Raw genomic sequence first — 18,238 nt, 5'->3', positions numbered from 1 at the left:
TGCGCCACGTTATGAAAAAACCAACTTAAAAAAATTGCAAAATCCCCATGAAATAATCTTTTTTGGCTATAACATGTTTTTTTCAGTTTTTCTCAGTTATTTTTTCTGTTTTTATATTTTTTCTGTTTTCCAAAATCAAAGTTATGATCAACACCTAAACTCCCAAGCTCGAGAAAAGGGGGAATTTGTACGGAAATTTCCCTTTTTTCTCGAGCTTGGGAGTTTAGGTGTTAACACACCTTGAACTCTTCAGCTTATTCAATCGGTGCCCTTTCCTTGAAAAAAGGGGTTCGCATCGCACCTAGACCAAATCAGGGCTCTAAAAATTTGAGGCGGTAAAGTTCAATTAATTGCACATTCATTAGAATCATAAAATTATAAAAATTCTAAACCACATCGAGAGTGGGTTACTTCCCGTTAGCACCCGATAAGATTATCAGTCGGTGTGGGAATGGTTCCGATCGGTATAAAAGGTATTGGAGTGATAGAAGTTCAATGTAGCTCTAACTTCTTAGGCTGGAGACACTTTCGCCATCATGTTCCGTCAATTATTCTTGTGCAGTGTTCTGCTAGTCGGTGCAGTTCTTGGAGATGACAGTCTTCCAGAACTTCGCCCACGTCCACGCTTCAACGCAACCGAATCCGGATCATCCACCAACGGCAGCGGACACCGCATCGTGGGTGGCTTCGTGATCAATATCGCCGATGCGCCCCACCAGGTGTCGCTCCAGTTCCGACTGCGACACATTTGCGGCGGATCCATCATCTCGTCGAAGTGGGTTCTTACGGCGGCGCACTGTACGGAGCTTGCTTCTTCGCCAAAACAGCTGCGGGTTCGGGTGGGATCGGCGAGGCATGCCCTTGGGGGTGCCGTGATTCCGGTCAAACGGATTGTTCAACATCCGTTGTATGACAGCGTTAGTATTGATTACGACTACTCGTTGTTGGAACTGCAGAGGGCGATCTGGCTTGGAAAGAACGCCGCGGTTGTGCCGTTGCCTGATCGGGATGAGTCCGTTCCGGATGGGACTCTTTCGCTGGTTACCGGATGGGGTAACACTCAGGTAAGTGGACGATGATTCGTAATCAGTAATGAAGTTCTAACGATTCTTCAACTTGTTCAAAGAGTACCTCCGAGTCCCAAGTGCTCCTGCGAGCGGCGTACGTCCCAACCTTCAACCAGGACGGCTGCAACTCCGCTTATTCCGTGTACGGAGGCGTCACCGATCGTATGATCTGCGCCGGATTCGCGGCTGGCGGTAGAGACGCCTGCCAGGGAGATTCCGGCGGTCCGTTGGTCGCCAACGGTAAGCTCATCGGAGTCGTATCGTGGGGCATCGGTTGTGCCCAGGCCAACTACCCTGGTGTGTACGCACGGGTCGCCGCCGCACGTGACTGGATCCGGACCAACAGTGGAGTCTAAGGGGAATCAATTAAAAAGACCACGCTCGCACACACGAAGCATGAACTAATCGCCAATAAAACATCCATAAATCACTGCTACTGTTAAATATAATGTTTTCAATTTAGTAACACATTAAGGGAGACTGCCTCTCAGGTTTAGATTCGTGACACGCAAGTCAAACCTGGGTGAAATATACACGCGTGATGATCAAGTTCCAGTAATTACCGAAGCAAGCAGTCTGGGCGGTTCTCAAAAGGCAGTCTCTTTTCAATAAGGTCCCAATCCACTTGATCTGGAAGTTCACTGTAGTAGTACCACATCGAAAAAGTACATATCCAAAGCGCTTGTGAATGGTTCGCATGGGGCACGTTTTAAATTTATGGCAGAAGTTCGTGCAACAGGTAGGGTCCTAACCAGGGTTGCGAATGAGCGAGCGCTCACGGAAGGCTTGCTCGCTCCAGCTGGAGCGTGAGTTTTTATCAGGTAGCTCGTGCTCGCTCACGCTCACCGGAGCGTTTTGCGCTCACGTGAGCTGGTGAGCCAAAGTAGGTAGTTGTTTTTTCCTGTTGAAGCATCTGCCTGTTTGAAACGAAGTTTCTAGAACTATCTTAGCACAGGCAGCAAAAACAATCAAGAAAGTGATCGAACAAACAAAAGTAGGCAATAAAATGGATTTGATCAGCGAACCGAAATTTACGTTCTATTTAAAATCTAGACATTTTTCGAACAAGGAACAAAAAACTAAATTCATAATGTAAACATTCATTGACGTGAAGAGATGCAATGCGTGTTCACAAATCAAATCCATATTGGACCATATTGTATTGTTGTTATGTACACAAATATTGACAATTTATGTATATTTTATTTATTTTTAAATAATCTTTTAAACAGATACAATCATCCATGTTCAAAAAATCATATATAACTCGTAATTGAATATTTTCAGAGGTTTGGTTGCGAAAATGTTGAATAAAATCCACTTGTTGGAAGAAGAGCCAACCTTTTCGTGGTGAAAAATATTGACAATTTATTTGAATTGAGTCAAAAGGGCTATTTCAACCCTTAGGAATTTTGAGGCATATATTTAAAATAGAACTGTTTCAAAAATGTTACCCTATTTTCTAGAATGTTTGCTAAATAAAGACTAACCTTATAGAAATGATTAGCCGTTTCTAATCACTGAAAGATTTAATAAACGGAATAACTTTTTTTAATGGTAGCTCATTCTGACCCGCAATCTGGAAATGTAGTCAAAACACTGATTAGGTACATAAAACAGTTTAATGTTATATTTTAATCAACCAAGCATTTAACCTTGAATCGAACTTACCAAAGCATAAATCCTCTTGAATCAATTCATTGTTTTGAAAGTTTTTTTAAGGTTTACAGGCCCTTTTTATTTTGGCGTCTATACCCCTCCTCTCTGCTACAATAAGGCCTTTAAATTCTAAAATATTTATACATTCAACTGTATGTCTAAAAAATTACCTTGTGAATCCAACCTTTTATGTAAAAACATGATTGATGAAAATAAGCTATTCCAATTCATATATCATAAAATTTGTTCACAAAGTCATATTTCCACAGCCCTACTGCACCTTACGCAAAAATTCCATCAAGAATTGAAAATAAACTTTCTCATAAACGTTAAATGATTAGCGACACGTCCAAAATGAGCGCTCCGTGAGCGAAATATGAGCATGAGCGCGAGCGTGGAGCAAACGCGAGCTGAAAAAAATCGGAGCAAACGTGAGCGCGGGCAAACGTGAGCTAGCTCGCGCAGCGCTCCTCCTCACGAATGAGCGAAAAGTGAGCGCTCACGAGCGCGTGAGCGCGTGAGGAACGCAACACTGGTCCTAACTCACGTTGGCACCCGGGTGGACGACCTTGTGGCAAGAGGGGATGAAAAGAAAATTATGGTTGTTGTGCACTAATTTCTTACATTAACACTGTGAATGAATCGCACTGTAGTCAATTAGAGTGGATTTTGTAGAAGTTTACGACTTGGAATGGAGAGGATGATGGAAATAATTGGCATTTTTTCTCATAATAAATTTGCAAATGATGCTCATAAAGATGCAAAATGGCAGTCTTTGGAACCGCGAGAGAAAAGTTAGACCTGCACTGAATTTTGATCGCTAATATGATCAAATTTATTGCTTAAACTGCTGCTCAGGTTCGCCCGATGTGACGATAGTAGGGGAAATTCTCGTATGTTTGGCAGGTTAAGCACTCGATCCTAACTCCATCCAATATGCTGATTTTCACTATTTAAACAACTAATTTTGCAAAACTTTTGATAGAAACTTGCTTGATCACTTCATATTGAGCTATTTATCACTCGTTTTCAGTTGAATGTCAAAGTTCGGACCTACCAACATTAGAGGCACGCTGGAATTAGATGCTGTTACCCTAGATGAGCAAAAAACAGACAATTCAAATAATTAAAAACTTAGGCTTTTTAAATACTGAAAATGAATTTACTTAAACAGAAAAAAAACTTCTCTAAACAGTTCTCTGCGATTTCGGACAACGATTTTGTGTGTGTTTTTAATCCTAGAGAAGTCAATCGTCACTTTTAATCAGGATGAAACGTTTACATTTTCTATGTCCAATTATTACATCATGAATCTGCACCATAAGTTCATCCATACGAGTATCTATGCAATTTACACAGCTGTCCATACAAAAAATGCTATTCAAATATTCAAAAATCTTTATCTTAAGAACGGATTTTTTATCGATTTGGTGTCTTCGGCAAAGTTGTAGGTATTACTTGGGAATTCATAGAACAAAGTTATACCCTTAAAAAATTACCCATTTTTTCGACTGCACTCAAATCAAAGCGTGTTTTGAGCAGTGGCACAGTTTGGTTAAATTTCATTTGGCAGTGTTGCCAGTCTTACAAAAGAAAAAGATTTTCGAATAGTGAGGAAAAAGCCGATTTTTTTACTTTATTTATAGATGTCAAATATGCAATTGAATAGTACATATTTTTTTATATTGTGCATCGTTTTCGGATATAGCCACTTTAAATATTTTTTTGATAAATTCGTGATTCTTTTACCTGCAGAAGACATACCCAAATTTTTTTTTAGATTAGTAAATATTCAAAAACATATTTACAAACAAAAAAAAACATGTTTTAGATGATTCCAAAATTTTGAAAATATTTTTTTTCGAAAAGATTAGAAAATTTCACAAATGATTCATTTTTTAGGGTCAATACGCACCTCCCGAGAAAAGGGGTCAAGAAATGGCTTTACGAACAGCAGAACAAAGGAGAGGGAAAACAATCTTGGGGCTTTTCTTCACCCTCTCTTTCGCTGCCGCTACTGCCCATTTGAAATTGCCCTTGACCGGTTCCTTACCAAGTGTGCATACCGCTTTAGAATTGAAAATAGGACCATTAGTTTATTGGTACTAGAAAATAAAAAGCTGTTTGGATGAGGCTTGAAAAAACTTCAATTTCTTGTTTATTTTTCCTTTATTCACTGTATTTCAACAACCAGAGGTCTAATCTCAATGTCTCTTAGTCAATTTTATTCGAAATTTTCTCATTTTCGAAAAAATTGGCTGTTTCTTGAAAACGTTGCTTTTTATCAAAAAATCTCTTAAGGACTTTTCGATTGCAAACTTGATTTAACATTAAATACTGAAGTCAAAAAAAATCGAGTAAAATGTTTTTTTTTTTCGAAAAAAAATCAAAGAATCATAGCACGGCTAAATTATTTCCTAACTATTCCATGGCTTAACAGTTGAGATTTTGCCCTCTAAAACATAACCACAAATTTAAAAATATGGATTTTGGAAAATTAAATTTTGGTAAAAAAAAGTTAATTATAAAATCGGCAATTGTTTTCCGCGTATCATTTTTTTATTTATTTTTTTTTGAGTAGTCCTTATCAATCCCGGCCGATTTCGCAGAGAATTGATCAGAAGCAAATTTATAGAAAAATTTGAGATCTCTTCGAAAATCACAAGGATCTGAACGCAAAAGTATAAGCTACCCAAGTAACCGCGGGACTGTATAAGGTAACATTTAATCCCCTCTATATCAACATATAATGTTTGCCTATAGAGTCTCGAAACTTTATATTCACTTTATACGCATGGAGGTAAAATTGAGTGGCGAAGTCTAGAGTTGATATAAAGTTATACCGTGGTAAAACGTCAAAGTACTACTTTACCGACAGTATTTAAAATAGAAAAATAAAAAAAAACATTGCGCGCAGCTCTCTCTCTCTCTCTCTCTCTTGGGAGAGTGATTTTCATGCTGGGATGACGATTTTGAAAGTTTGTTGGTTTATTTGCTGTGTTTCTCTACTTTTGAGATTCTAAGCTGTGTGTTGGGAATGATGTACTGAGATGTTTCACCTAGATGCCCTGCGCTAGCCGTCTCGTCCGTCCTGAAATATATTTAATTAGATGATTTTTGTCGACTAAGTCTTCCTTGAGGAACCACTTCATTTTATGCAGAAAAAAACGAGAAAACTTGTCAGGTTAAAACACAACATTTATTAACTATTACACTACAAAACACTACCAAATATTCACAAAATTCACAATAATCATCGACAAACAGCTCAGGGCACGGAGCGCCGATACCGGGGTATTGGTGCAGTTTCCGCCGATGGCACGCAGCTTAATTTTCGGCGACGTCCTGCGCGGCAAAGATAGCGGAGTAGGTCGAGGCCTAGTCACGATCCGCCATAGAGACGTGGCGTTACATCGTGCTGCCATCTGGTTTTTTTAAGTGCAAGAGTGGAAAAGTGCTGAGTCATCGTCTAAAAATAGACGGCGTCCTATCTCGCCCAGCAAAATGAAGTCGATAAAGTAGTCGATTTCGATGAGAAAAAGTGGAAAACGTGGTCTAAAAATAGCGACGCCATCCCCCTATGGCCTTCATGCCGCCGGTTACGCGCGAGATCGTTTGCTTGCCTGAAAGATCCGTGACGTGAACGAAAGTGCCGTTAGAGCTGGCGTAGAGCAAAATCTGGACCTCCTCCTTTTCAGTTTTGTTTTTGCAGGAAGCCATCGCAGTTAGAAATTTGTCTCATGGGACGAGAAAGAGCTGTTAATGAAAAAGAGAATAATTTAATACTGAGCTCAACTAACTAAGCATAATTTACTCACATTTTTATAGCCGCCGAACATTTTTTCCTGCAGCAATCACAAAAAATACCACGAAACTGCCAAACATTTATTACCCTCACTAGTGTTGAGTTAGTGTTTTGAAACATTTTAAGAAATGTCAAAATGTGATATAACATTAAAGGCTTACTTTACAGTGATATATAAAGCTTACCATTATTGCTTCGAAACATTATTGGGCTAAATGCTTTGAAACTTTAATTGGCTGTTCTATATGTCATTATACAGTAGTTTATAATGGTTCAAGCTACAAATGTTTCGAAACATTTGGAAAGACTATTTAAAGTGTCATAGCATCGGGAGTGTTAAGTTAGAGTGAATTTAGAGTTTTGATATAGTGCTTGTGGTTACTTGGGTATTGTGTTTCATATGTTTATAGGACCTTTAAAAAAAAACTTTAGATTTGTATTTTAAATCTAAAAAATCTTTAAAAAAATATTAGACGTTTTTCAGAAAATCATGTTTTTTTCAAATAAATGGCGTAGGGGAGTGTGGGGTAATTTGGACACCCTAAGGAAATATTTTAAAGGAATGTGGATGACACCAGAGGATAAAAGAGACCATATTTAATGGAAAAATGTAATTAATTTCGATAAATTTTGATGAAAAACCCGTTTTAATCGCAAAAATTAAAAGGTGTCCAAATTACCCCCAGATTTTTGTGTGGGGGTAATATGAACACCCCTATGGGGTAATTTGAACATGCCTTGTGGGGTAATTTGGACATGCCTTGTGGGGTAATTTGGACATACCTTGTGGGGTAATATGGACACCTTTGGTGGGGTAATTTGGACACATGTTGAAGAATAAGTTTAACATTTGATTTTTTGAGCATGTTTTTTATCCTTCAACATGATTTTTTGATAGAACTATTATTCAATAGGAAGATAACAAATAGTTCAGTGTAGTATACATAATTTAATCATTCATTCTGAAATGATTTAAACATTGATTCTGGATTAGGTACAAGTTTAATTTTTAGTGATTAAGGCATCGTTTAGATTTATCTAAACCAATCTTTATATAGAACTAATTATCCTGAAACTATCTATTTTTTTATTTTACATTCCATAGCCCTTCAAATTTAAATATTATTGTAAACCAGCATAGAAATTTTAAATGTCAAAGAAATAAATTTAAAACAATCAACATTAGATTCTAGTTGAACGAAAAAAGTGCAGTAATCAGATTTTCATCCATTCGAATATTGAAATACATTTACCCTAATTAAAAAACAATTGGGGTTTTGTGAAAGTTCTCAGTACTCACATTCCTTTTTTGAGTGTTTTGACATTTAAAATCTCTCTAAATCTATCTAAATCCCTTTCAAAACTCAACCAACCATGAAAGTTACTTTTTTTACCTGACAGGCAGACTTTCAGGTATGTCCAAATTACCCCCATAGCATGTGCTATCAAAAATTGCAATTTTTGATGATAAAAATGGATAAAATGCACAATATTTATACGTACATATCTCAGGCATCGTCAAAGCAATCCCCTTAAACAAAAATTGTCCACTTTTTTGCCATATAATCCATGCAAAACCTTATTTCCCAACCCTCAAATATTAGAACTTAAGGCAGTGCCAACCGGCCTTTGGAAACTTTTGCATATTATACCAAAATCTACTTAACTTATTCCAGCTTTTTCGGTTTGTCCATACTCTTAGACTAGTATTTTTTTTTTTTTCAATTCAATTCCATTCGGTTTTATTAGTGAATAATCATGTTACAATTAGTTCATTCGCAGTACATAACAGAGTTTTGGAGTTCCTTTCAGCTGTATGTTAAATCTCAATCCATTTTGGAACGATTATTGCTTATGACTAAGAGATTACCAAAAGTAAGAAAAAATTTAGAAAAAACTTACTGAAATTGCAAAAGAAAGGGGATAGAAATAGAAAAAGCTTAAAATAGATCACAGTATTTTTTATCTATTGTAGATGTGCTTAATCATTAGCTCCCCGAGGGCCAGAAATTGCTCCGCCTTGTTACGGCAGGTCCGGAACCGCGTCATCATCTCACCCGCTAGAGCAAAAAACTCCGGCAAGGTGAAGAGATCTTCTCCGGTAACCTCTTGCTGGGCCGCATCGCCGCTACCGGCAGCGACCACGCTGGCGAACGATCGCCCCCATCCAGGAGGGAACGCTGAGTTGTCCGCTGGAACCGTACGCTGTCCAGCTGCAGGAACGGTTGCGCTCGAATTCCGCTGAGAAGGGTGGGATGCTGCTGCTTTCTTCTTCCTCTTTTCCTGCTCCTCGAGGTACGCCTTGCGCGCGACGCATCCGCGGTAATTACCGGTATGGTTGCCGTCACAGTTGGCGCACTTGATGCGCGCCTTGGTGTGCTCTGCCTTGTCCCCCAAGTCCGCCTTGCACGGCAGTGCACACTTCTCCGAGAGGTGTGTTTCACCGCACTTCACGCAGCGGGGCGGAAGGTTGCAGTTCCGCGAGCCGTGGCCGAACTTCTGGCAACGGTGGCATTGCGCTACGTCCATTGGGTTTTTGGAGTAAAACCGCCAGTTTACCCAAAAACCGTCCAACGCCTTAGTCCGTCTCAGGTCTTGGATTTTGACGGTGCCGCGGTCGAAGTACAACAGGTACAGAGTGTGCGTACCTGTGACTGTTGTCTTGCGCGAGAGCACTTTTATCTCCCGTGGCGTTATTCCGGCACCCGAGAGGTGTTCCTTCAGGTCGGCGATTGGGCGGTCTTGGTAGCCCTGCAGGACTACCTTAACCGCGGTCTTCTCAACTGGATCGAATGTGTAGAACTTGAAGTTGCTACACTTCAGTTCTTTCACCACCAGGTCGAAATTCTTTTTGTTGAAAGTAATCACTTGTACTTTCGATTTTCCAATTTTCAGACTATATTGGAGGCCTTCCAGCAACTCGTCAACATCGTCCGCCAACGTATCCAAAACAAAAATTGGAGGTGGTCTTCGTTCCTTCGGAGAATTATCTTTTTTTGTCGTACTACCTTTTTTGCGTGCACGTCTATCATCGTCGTCGTCGTCGGTAGTGCTGCTACACTCAGAAAAAATTACTGGCAAAATCCATAAGAACGTCTTATGACCTTTCGACATCAGGATTTTATTCGGATGTCATAAGATTTTCTTATGGCTGGGAGGGGAAATTTGACAAAGCCGTCAATTAAGATTTCCAATGAGTTATCTTATGACATTCATAGATGGAAATGTGTACAGAATATATGGCAATGCTCATGGAGATCATATTAACAAACATCGTTTTTCATAACCATTTTTTCTTATTTTTTGTTGAATGAAAACAAAAATTTATTTCAATTTTAAACGTATATATTTTTAAACTATCGTATTATACCCAAAACTTAATTTCCTTTTTTGCTTCGAGGAGATGTTTTCTCCGACCTTCGACCAGTCGCTGCACGGAACTGTCCTCATCGATGCTTTTCTCCGGATCCATCTGGAGGATGCTGAGGAGGGCCGCCGTCGGAACCAACGGTCGTTAATGTTACCTGAAAATACTCAAATAAAATATTCCACTTCGAACCAAAACCCACGAAACACCCGCCACAGAACTTACCTGAGTCTTGGAGGTCGCGGTAAACAAGAAAATTGATTCGTCCGATCAGAAACTCATAGCGGCGGCAACAGCTTTGTGTAGTTGTTACCGGAACCGGTCTGCAAGATCCGTCCTTTCGCCATCTTGAAATGTCAAAAAATTTCACACAAGCATCTTACGCGAAAACTATCGACAAATTACAGATGAATTCCATAAGAATTTCTTATGAAGTCCATGGTCTATCAACAGTGGACCAAATACATAAGTAAAGTTTAGTTATAACCATATGATTTTATAGTGACGGTCATAAGATTGTCTATGAAAATCGCGAGAGGCTAATGGATACTCAAATCAGGCAGCACATAAGATGTGTACTTATGAAAATCTTACATTCTTTTTCCTCAGTGTACCGTCGGTGTTGTTGTTGTTGGTTTCCTCGTCACTCAGCCTCGCGAACTTGTTACTGGTGGGAATGTTGGCGGATGTTGATGCGCCACCGGTCGACAGATTGCCGGAAGTACCTGAGCGGAGTCTGCTTCTTATAGGGCTGCGATCCTGGACACGGTAATTAGCGTGCAATAACTCCGGATTGAAACCATCAGCGCACACGCTCCCCTGCGCGATGGCGGACGACGCGGCGGCGTTGTTTTGTTTACCTTTTTGCACTCGGCCGGTAGACGAACTTCGCGGGTTTTTCGAGGCCGCACTCGAACTGCCACGGCCACGGCCGGCCTTCGGCATGCTGGTGGAGCAAACTCGCGGGTAATCACGGTCGATTGCGGCGGAAAATTCGAAAAAACTTCTAGAGCACTGAGCACTTAACTGCTGCTTGCTCTGGAGGATACACGCAGAATGACTCTTAGACTAGTACTAGCCTTATCACATTGCCGTTTTCACTTTATATCCGAAGAAAAAGCGATTTTTAAAGGGGTGTCCAAATTACCCCCACTGTCCATATTACCCCAAACTCCCCTACTACCATCTGAACTATTACCATCCACGGTCATGCATTTTTGGTCATCCAAAACATTTATAAAAATGCTCCAAGATTGTTGTTTTGTGCTACCGTCATCAGGGGTGACATTGGGTCTGGGGGATGAGATTGGGTCATACAAAAATATTGAAATTTGTATGACCCAATCTAACCCCCCAGACCCAATGTCACCCCTGATGAAGGTACTATGTTTTTGTGTTTAGGCCGCTGCAAAATCTTTTTCAAAGTTTATCTTCATATATATTGCAGCGATCAGGTTAATCGAACTTTAATCAAATTTCTGACAACCGAGGCTAGTGATAATCGAGTTTAGACAAGAACTATTTTGTTGGTAAATATTGTACTTAGACGAAAAAAATCGATCAGAAGTTTCGATCTCAAGTTGCATTTTTTCAAATATTCAGATGCCCTGTGTGATCAAATCAAAACATAAATAATAAATAAACGAATTATTGTCAGTTAAACTTTTGATTATTTATTCGATATATGGCTCATACTTTTTGTCGCAGGTACATGTGTTATCAGAATGTCATAATTTTCCGGGTATTCCTTAAACTCCACTATTGCTGCGAATCCAGTCACGTGCCGCAGCCACCCTCGAGTACACACCAGGATAGTTGGCCTGAGCACATCCCAATCCCCACGAAACGACTCCAACGAGCTTCCCATTGGCAACCAACGGACCTCCGGAATCACCCTGGCAGGCGTCCTTACCTCCAGCTTGATATCCAGCGCAGATCATCCGACCGGTTACCCCTCCATACCGAGAATACGCAGAGTTACACTGGTTCTGGTTGTACGCCGGAACGTACGCGGCCCGCAGATTCGCCCGTGACTCGCTGACGCTCTGCGTGTTACCCCATCCGGTCACCTCACACAGCGTTCCGTCCTGGACCGTTTCGTTCTGCGCTGGCAACGGAATAACCGCTGCGTTGGCTCCCACCGAGATGGCACTCTTCAGCTCCAGCAGCGAGTAGTCGTAGTCGATCGTGTTGCGGTTGTACGACGAGTGCTGCACGATCCGGTTGATGGAGATGACCGAGCCACCGGAGGCGTGCTTGGAGGATCCCGCCCGGATGCGGAGGTTCGACACGGAAGCTCCGTCGGTGCAGTGGGCGGCCGTAAGGATCCACTTGGGCGAGATGATGGATCCACCGCAGATGTGGGATCCGCGGGATTGGAGGGAAACCTGATGGGGAGCGTCGGCGATGCTGATCTCGAAACCTCCCACGATGCGGCTTCCTCTTGGCAGTATCGATCCGAAGTCGGTTCCGTAGTGCGGTCGAGGTAGGAGGTCGCTTTCGCCGCCTAGAACGGCTCCAACTAGCAGAACACTGCACAGAACCAACGAGTTGAACATTATGGCGAAGGTGTTTTCTCACTGGGATTCGAAAGTATGAATCCCTCATCCCGCGGTCCGATACCTTTTATATCAATCACAATGGATCACACGTGCGCTTGAGGGATTCTTATCACCCTTCAAACCAACTTGTACGGCACGAGGACCAAGATGTGTGACGCGCGTTGGCGCGACGTCCTGAAGTGGTGTCACAATGTAATCCTTCCGCAAATAGGTATACACTTAGCTCTCGTGGAAGTCGTAATTTTTGTTGTTGAAAGAGAGTGGGTATTTTTTTCTGGCGCGTTGCCAACTTGGGAATTCCCTGTCTATTGGTTGGGATTAGCTTGAACAATTGATTAAGACTAAGCTTAGGAATCAATTTAAATCGTTTATATTACACTTCAAAGATTAACAGTTTTCTCAAACTCCACTGCTACTTCGGATCCAATCACGTACGGCAGCTACTCGGGCGTAAACTCCAGGCATTTCGGGCATAGCGCACTCGACACCCCACGATATGACCCCGACGAGCTTACCATTGGCAACCAACGGACCACCCGAATCTCCCTGGCAGGAGTCCTTACCTCCTTCCGGGTATCCGGCACAGATCATACGATCGGTGACGCCCCCGAAGATTGCATACGCATCGTTGCACTGCATTTGGTTGAAGATTGGAACTTTTGCCGCCCGTAAGATTTCCCCGGACTCTGAGGCGCTCTATGGAGTAAATAGGACCGTTATGACTTCCCCCCAAACAGCCGGTCTCACAAGCATACCTGTGTGTTACCCCATCCCGAAACCGTACAGATCGTTCCGTCCGCAACGGACTCACCCTGCTCCGGCAACGCCACGGCCTTCGCATATTTCCCCAACAAAATCCCTCTCCTCAGCTCCACCAGCGCGTAATCGTAGTCCACTCCGGAGTCCCGGTACAAGGGATGCACCACGACCCGCCTAACCGGAATCAACGATCCTCCGGAAGCGTGCTTGGAAGATCTCGCTCGGACGTGGAAGCTCGACGCGGAAGACGTTAGGATACAGTGTGCCGCAGTCAGAATCCATCTCCGCGAGATGATGGACCCACCGCAGATGTGAGATTTTGAAAACTGCAACGAAACCTGGTACGGCGCATCGGCGATGCTGATCGGGACACCTCCGACGATGCGGTTCGCTGAAGCCGACCCATGCAGGGGTCGTGTAGGGGGTTTTTGGAGGGGTATCTCGCCATTCGACAAACCTGAAGCTATGCTGAACAGTAGAAGTAGGTTGAACATCGCAACAAAAGTGCTTCGATGTAAGGAAATAGAACGATCAGCTCGATACCTTCGTAACAAGCAGTAATATCGATTGGTTCTTGCTGATATCAGCTCTTTGAAATTTTTGTTTATTTATCGTGATACCAGCAACAGCTAATCCAATTAGTCTCAACTGATAGGTGCTTTTACAAACCGTCATCGCTGTTTAATAGCATGGTGATCGACCTCCAAGCTTAGTACGCTCCTAACCCTACTTAAAAATGAATCTCCCCATCTTTCTTGCGATCCTCTGTCTTACGGCAATAGCCTCCTGCAATGATCGCTTCTCCGTGCGCAAGCGGCTCATCGTGGGCGGAGACAAGATCGACATCGGCAAAGTCCCCTACCAGGTGATCATACAACTTGGGGACATGGTCGTGTGTGGAGGATCGATGATCGCGCCCTCCTGGATCCTGCTGGCCTCGCACTGCCTGTGGGACATCCGCGGGTACGAACATCTGCTGGAGGTTCGAGCCGGATCGAAGAATCGACTGCACGGTGGCGAGGTTCGGACCGTAAAGTGGTCAACGCTGCACCCGAAATATGATCGCGTGCACCTGCATCACGATATCGCACTTTTGTTCCTGAATCACCCGATGGTGTTTGGGGACAATATCAAGTGCATCCGAATACCGCCGCAGGATTACATGCCACGGGCAATGGACGATGGGTTCGTTGCGGGTTGGGGATTGACGAACGCGGATCACGACAGGACTAAGGCGTCTAACTATCCGAAGGAACTGCTCGGGGTGAAGCTGCCGGTGTTGGGCTTCAAGACGTGCAACCGTTGGTACAACAACTACACCTTGTACCAGGATACGCAGTTCTGCGCTGGATATCCGGAAGGGAAGCGGGATGCCTGCGTTGGAGACTCCGGTGGACCGTACGTCGTCGGTAGACAGCAGGTTGGGATCGTATCGTGGGGACTGTCCTGTGCAAAGCCCAGACAACCTGGAGTATTTACGGACGTCGGCATGTACCGGAACTGGATCGAGACTACCATGTTCAAAATACAGGGATCGTCGCGTGGTCTAAAGTGTAAGGCATACTTCTGAGGCAGTGATCAATAAAGAATCAAAAACTTGCTAACGGCTTTTATTCATCAACAGTTCATACGATCATTCTCAACTACAAGATCAATCCACTTGCGCATCCTACCGACGTTCGTATAAACCCCAGGATCTCCATAGCTGGCACATCCCAACCCCCACGACACGATCCCCACCAAGCGACCGTCCTGCACGAAAGGTCCCCCCGAATCCCCTTGGCACGCATCCCGCAAACCTTGGTGATCCTCGGCGCAGAACATGTTCCGCGTAACATGGAGCTTCCCGTACCTGAAGCGACACTCTTTCTGATCAACGATCGGTACGATCGTAGCACGGACGTACTCCGGGTAGAGATTTTCGAAGAGGTCCGAACGACCCCAGCCGCTGATCCGACCAAGCGATCCGGTTTTAGGTTTGAACGAAGCCGGAGCTAACGCAATACACCGAATGCAGGGTGTGATCTTCAAAGGACTGATCAGTAGAAGTCCTACATCAAAGTCGAACGAGGGACGCTTGTAGTTCGGATGCAGGAACAACCGCTTTACAGAACTGATCGTACCAGATTGTGTCCGTTTTGGTGATCCAGCTCGAACGATCAAGTCCGTAGAACCATACCTGTCGATACAGTGAGCTGCCGTCAGAATCCAGCTTGGAGCTATGATCGATCCTCCACAGATGAAGCTTTTCTGAGCCACGAGAGCTACCAAGTAAGGGAATGGACATACCGACATTGTGATTCGTACTGAAAGACTCAAGCTACCTTCAAGTTACACTAACTAACCGTGTAATTCCTTCTACTTCCCAAAGTTAATTTCACACCTTTAAATTCCAGTCACTTGCGCAAACAACCCGTACTGCCCACCACAACTGCGTCCACTGGAAGCAATCCCAGCCAATCTCCCAGAGCAAACCAACGGTCCACCGGAGTCTCCCTGGCATGTCCGCAACCCATTCCCTCCGGCGCACAGGATATTCGCCGTCTCACACCTCGAACAGGGCGCCTTACAAACGCCCGGATCAACCAACGGTATAATCACCCCGTGCCACCCCTGCATCAATCCCCGAACCGACGCACTGCTGATCAGTTATCGCGTACCGCTCATTCTGCCCAACCAGCTTTGAAATTCACATCGTTCCAGTCGGGATGAACGACCATCCGCTCCACCAACCTAGTCCAACCTCCCTTATGCGGATGCACAGATCCGGCCCTAACCTCAATGTCCGCCGCGTCAAAGCTCCGAACGCAGTGGGCCGCCGTCAGTACCCACCAGGTCGTGACGAGGGAACCGTCGCAAAAGTGACCTTGGTGATGCTGAGCGACACTCCAGGAAGGTGTCGGGATCGGATCGCACTGGATTCGGGAAGCAAATAAGCAATATGATTGTGAAAATTAGAGGGTTAATAATGTTCGGCATGGTCTGCGAGCGAAGATCTTGAACTAAAGTGCGATCACTTTCTTTGACAAGAATACCGTGCTGAAACACTTCAACTCAATTACTACGAAAATTTAGCATGTAAAATCGATTTTCACAGGTTAATTGAAATGCACATTTTGAGATGTTTTGCCACAAGTCAGCAACCGGCAAAGCAACCAGCTACAATTTAGTATTTTAAGAACAAAGGTCACGCGTCAAATGTGGGAACTGCAAAGAAAAGCACACGACGAATTTCCTGGTTTCATTTTTTTTAAATGCTTATCTTAAAAGTTTGATCGTCATTTTAAGGTCTACAATGATATTTTTTTTGTATATTTGGATGATTGGGATGGATCAAATACACACACACAGCTGAGAAAATTATATTGTATTGGTTCGACAATAGAGCTTTATGACGTTTCGCGTACGCACTCTAGTGCATCATTAGGTTTTGCTGCCTGACAAAATTTAACCTCACCTTATTTTCGTGTACGTACACGCAATACATACGCACGTAGATTACTCTATACAATTTTGTCAGCTAAGTAAGTTAAATATGGAACTCGGAAAAAACGCGGTCAATTCTAGAAATTTTTAAAATTCTTAAAATTTTTAAAATACTTGAAATTTTTAAAACTAATCTAATCTAATTAGATTAGATTAGATTAAAATTCTTGAAATTTTTAAAAGTGTAAAAAAAATTAAAATTCTTGATAGATTTAAAATTTTTAAAATTCTTGAAATTTTTAAAACTGTTAAAAAAATTAAAGTTCTTAAAAGATTTAAAATTTTTAAAATTCCTCAAAATTTTAAAATTTCATATTTTTTTGAACTTTTTTAAATTCTTGAAATTCTTGGAACTCTTGAAATTCATAAACATCTTCAAATTGTTAAAATTCCTAAAATTCTCAAAACTCTTGAAATTTTTAGAATTCTTAATACTCTTGAAATTCTTAAAATTCTTAGAGCTCTTAAAATTCTTGAAAATTTTAAAATTTTTGAAATTCATGAAATTCCGTCATCAAAAAATGCTGAAATTTGTATGACCCAATTTCACTCCAGACCCAATTTCACCCCTGATATGCTGAAATTGGTATGACCTAATCTTTTGAAATTCTTACACCCAAAACTGGCAGCGCTAGTCCGAGAGAATGATGGTCTCGAGTCGAGAGAAAAGTGGTACCATTCACGGACGCAGAGAACACAGCTCGAGATGGGCGATAGAACTATTCTCTCGAGGTTCATTTGCAAAAAAAAGTTCATGCGTCAAACAAAAAACCAAAAGTGTCGACAACGGGAATCGAACCAGAGACCTTTGACAAATCAATCCAATGACTTAGCTGCCTCGGCCACCACAGCTTGGTGACCAAGGAGAAGTCAGAAGTCGATGTATGGCACTTGTTGGAGATTTATTGATTCAACTAACGAATGAACTCATTTGTTATGATGGTGTGAGTTGGTACCATTATTCTATCGATTTTGGCACTGAGCCCTCAATAAATTTTGAGAGAACGATTATCTCGACTCTGAATTTTGGGTGTAGAATTCATAAAGTTCTTAAAATTCGTGAAATTCTTTAAATTCATTGAAACTTTTAAAACTGTTAACATTTTTGATATTCTTGAAGTATTTTAAATTCTTTTTTTTATTTCTATATTTTGGAAATTTTTGGAGTTCCACTCTTAAGCTCCACTCCAATCTTGAAATTTTGAAATTCTTGATTCTTAAAACTTTCAAAATTCTTAAAATCCTTGAAACCTTTGAAATTTTTAGAATTCTTATAATTCTTAAAACTCTTAAAAGTCCTAAAATTCTTGGAACTATGTTCCTGATTTTTTTTTATAATTTTCAAACTTTTTAAATTCTTCAAATTCTTGAAATTCTTAAAATTCTTGAATTTTTTTAAATTCTTGAATTTTTTTAAATTGTTAAAAAATTTTAAATTGTTAAAATTTTTAAAATTCCGGAAATATTTAAATTCTTAAAAAATAAAAAAAAACAATTCTACGATTTTTTGATTTTTTGAAATACGTGAATTTCT

At 41.8% G+C, this 18,238-nt stretch overlaps 4 protein-coding genes across 4 annotated transcripts; 1 reads left to right on the top strand and 3 right to left on the bottom strand.

Annotated features, from left to right (window-relative positions):
* Positions 1–498: 498 nt before the first annotated feature.
* On the top strand, positions 499–14,817 carry LOC120422399 (transmembrane protease serine 9-like). The gene is made up of 4 exons (XM_052709007.1): positions 499–1,064; positions 1,127–1,417; positions 13,351–13,529; positions 13,945–14,817. Exons 1-4 carry the CDS (start codon positions 537–539, stop codon positions 14,786–14,788), a joined length of 1,842 nt encoding a protein of 613 aa, XP_052564967.1. The 5' UTR covers positions 499–536; the 3' UTR covers positions 14,789–14,817.
* On the bottom strand, positions 11,607–12,504 carry LOC120422404 (trypsin-1-like). The gene has a single exon (XM_039585821.2). The coding sequence runs from the start codon at positions 12,454–12,456 to the stop codon at positions 11,647–11,649; it is 810 nt and encodes a 269-aa protein (XP_039441755.1). The 5' UTR covers positions 12,457–12,504; the 3' UTR covers positions 11,607–11,646.
* Positions 12,809–13,727, bottom strand: LOC120422405 (trypsin-1-like). Its single transcript, XM_039585823.2, has 2 exons — positions 13,215–13,727; positions 12,809–13,155 (listed from the first exon to the last, which is right to left on the bottom strand). The coding sequence occupies exons 1-2, from the start codon at positions 13,710–13,712 to the stop codon at positions 12,859–12,861; spliced, it is 795 nt and encodes a 264-aa protein (XP_039441757.1). The 5' UTR covers positions 13,713–13,727; the 3' UTR covers positions 12,809–12,858.
* An 18-nt stretch (positions 14,818–14,835) lies between the features above and the next one.
* LOC120422406 (trypsin-7-like) lies at positions 14,836–15,820 on the bottom strand. The gene has a single exon (XM_039585824.2). It carries the CDS (start codon positions 15,511–15,513, stop codon positions 14,836–14,838), a length of 678 nt encoding a protein of 225 aa, XP_039441758.1. The 5' UTR covers positions 15,514–15,820.
* Between the last annotated feature and the right edge of the window lie 2,418 nt (positions 15,821–18,238).

Source organism: Culex pipiens, chromosome 2, assembly GCF_016801865.2.
Source record: "Culex pipiens pallens isolate TS chromosome 2, TS_CPP_V2, whole genome shotgun sequence".
NCBI lineage: Eukaryota > Metazoa > Arthropoda > Insecta > Diptera > Culicidae > Culex > Culex pipiens.
This window is presented reverse-complemented; position numbering and strand designations above follow the sequence as displayed.

Coding starts and splice junctions, on each gene's coding strand:
- LOC120422404 (XM_039585821.2), bottom strand. CDS start 12,456: ATGTTCAACTCGTTGGTTCTGTGCAGTGTTCTGCTAGTTGGAGCCGTT.
- LOC120422406 (XM_039585824.2), bottom strand. CDS start 15,513: ATGTCGGTATGTCCATTCCCTTACTTGGTAGCTCTCGTGGCTCAGAAA.
- LOC120422405 (XM_039585823.2), bottom strand. CDS start 13,712: ATGTTCAACCTACTTCTACTGTTCAGCATAGCTTCAGGTTTGTCGAAT. Junction 13,156..13,214: donor CGGGATGGGGTAACACACAG/GTATGCTTGTGA, acceptor TTTACTCCATAG/AGCGCCTCAGAGTCCGGGGA.
- LOC120422399 (XM_052709007.1), top strand. CDS start 537: ATGTTCCGTCAATTATTCTTGTGCAGTGTTCTGCTAGTCGGTGCAGTT. Junction 1,065..1,126: donor CCGGATGGGGTAACACTCAG/GTAAGTGGACGA, acceptor ACTTGTTCAAAG/AGTACCTCCGAGTCCCAAGT. Junction 1,418..13,350: donor GGATCCGGACCAACAGTGGA/GTCTAAGGGGAA, acceptor GCGTAATCGTAG/TCCACTCCGGAGTCCCGGTA.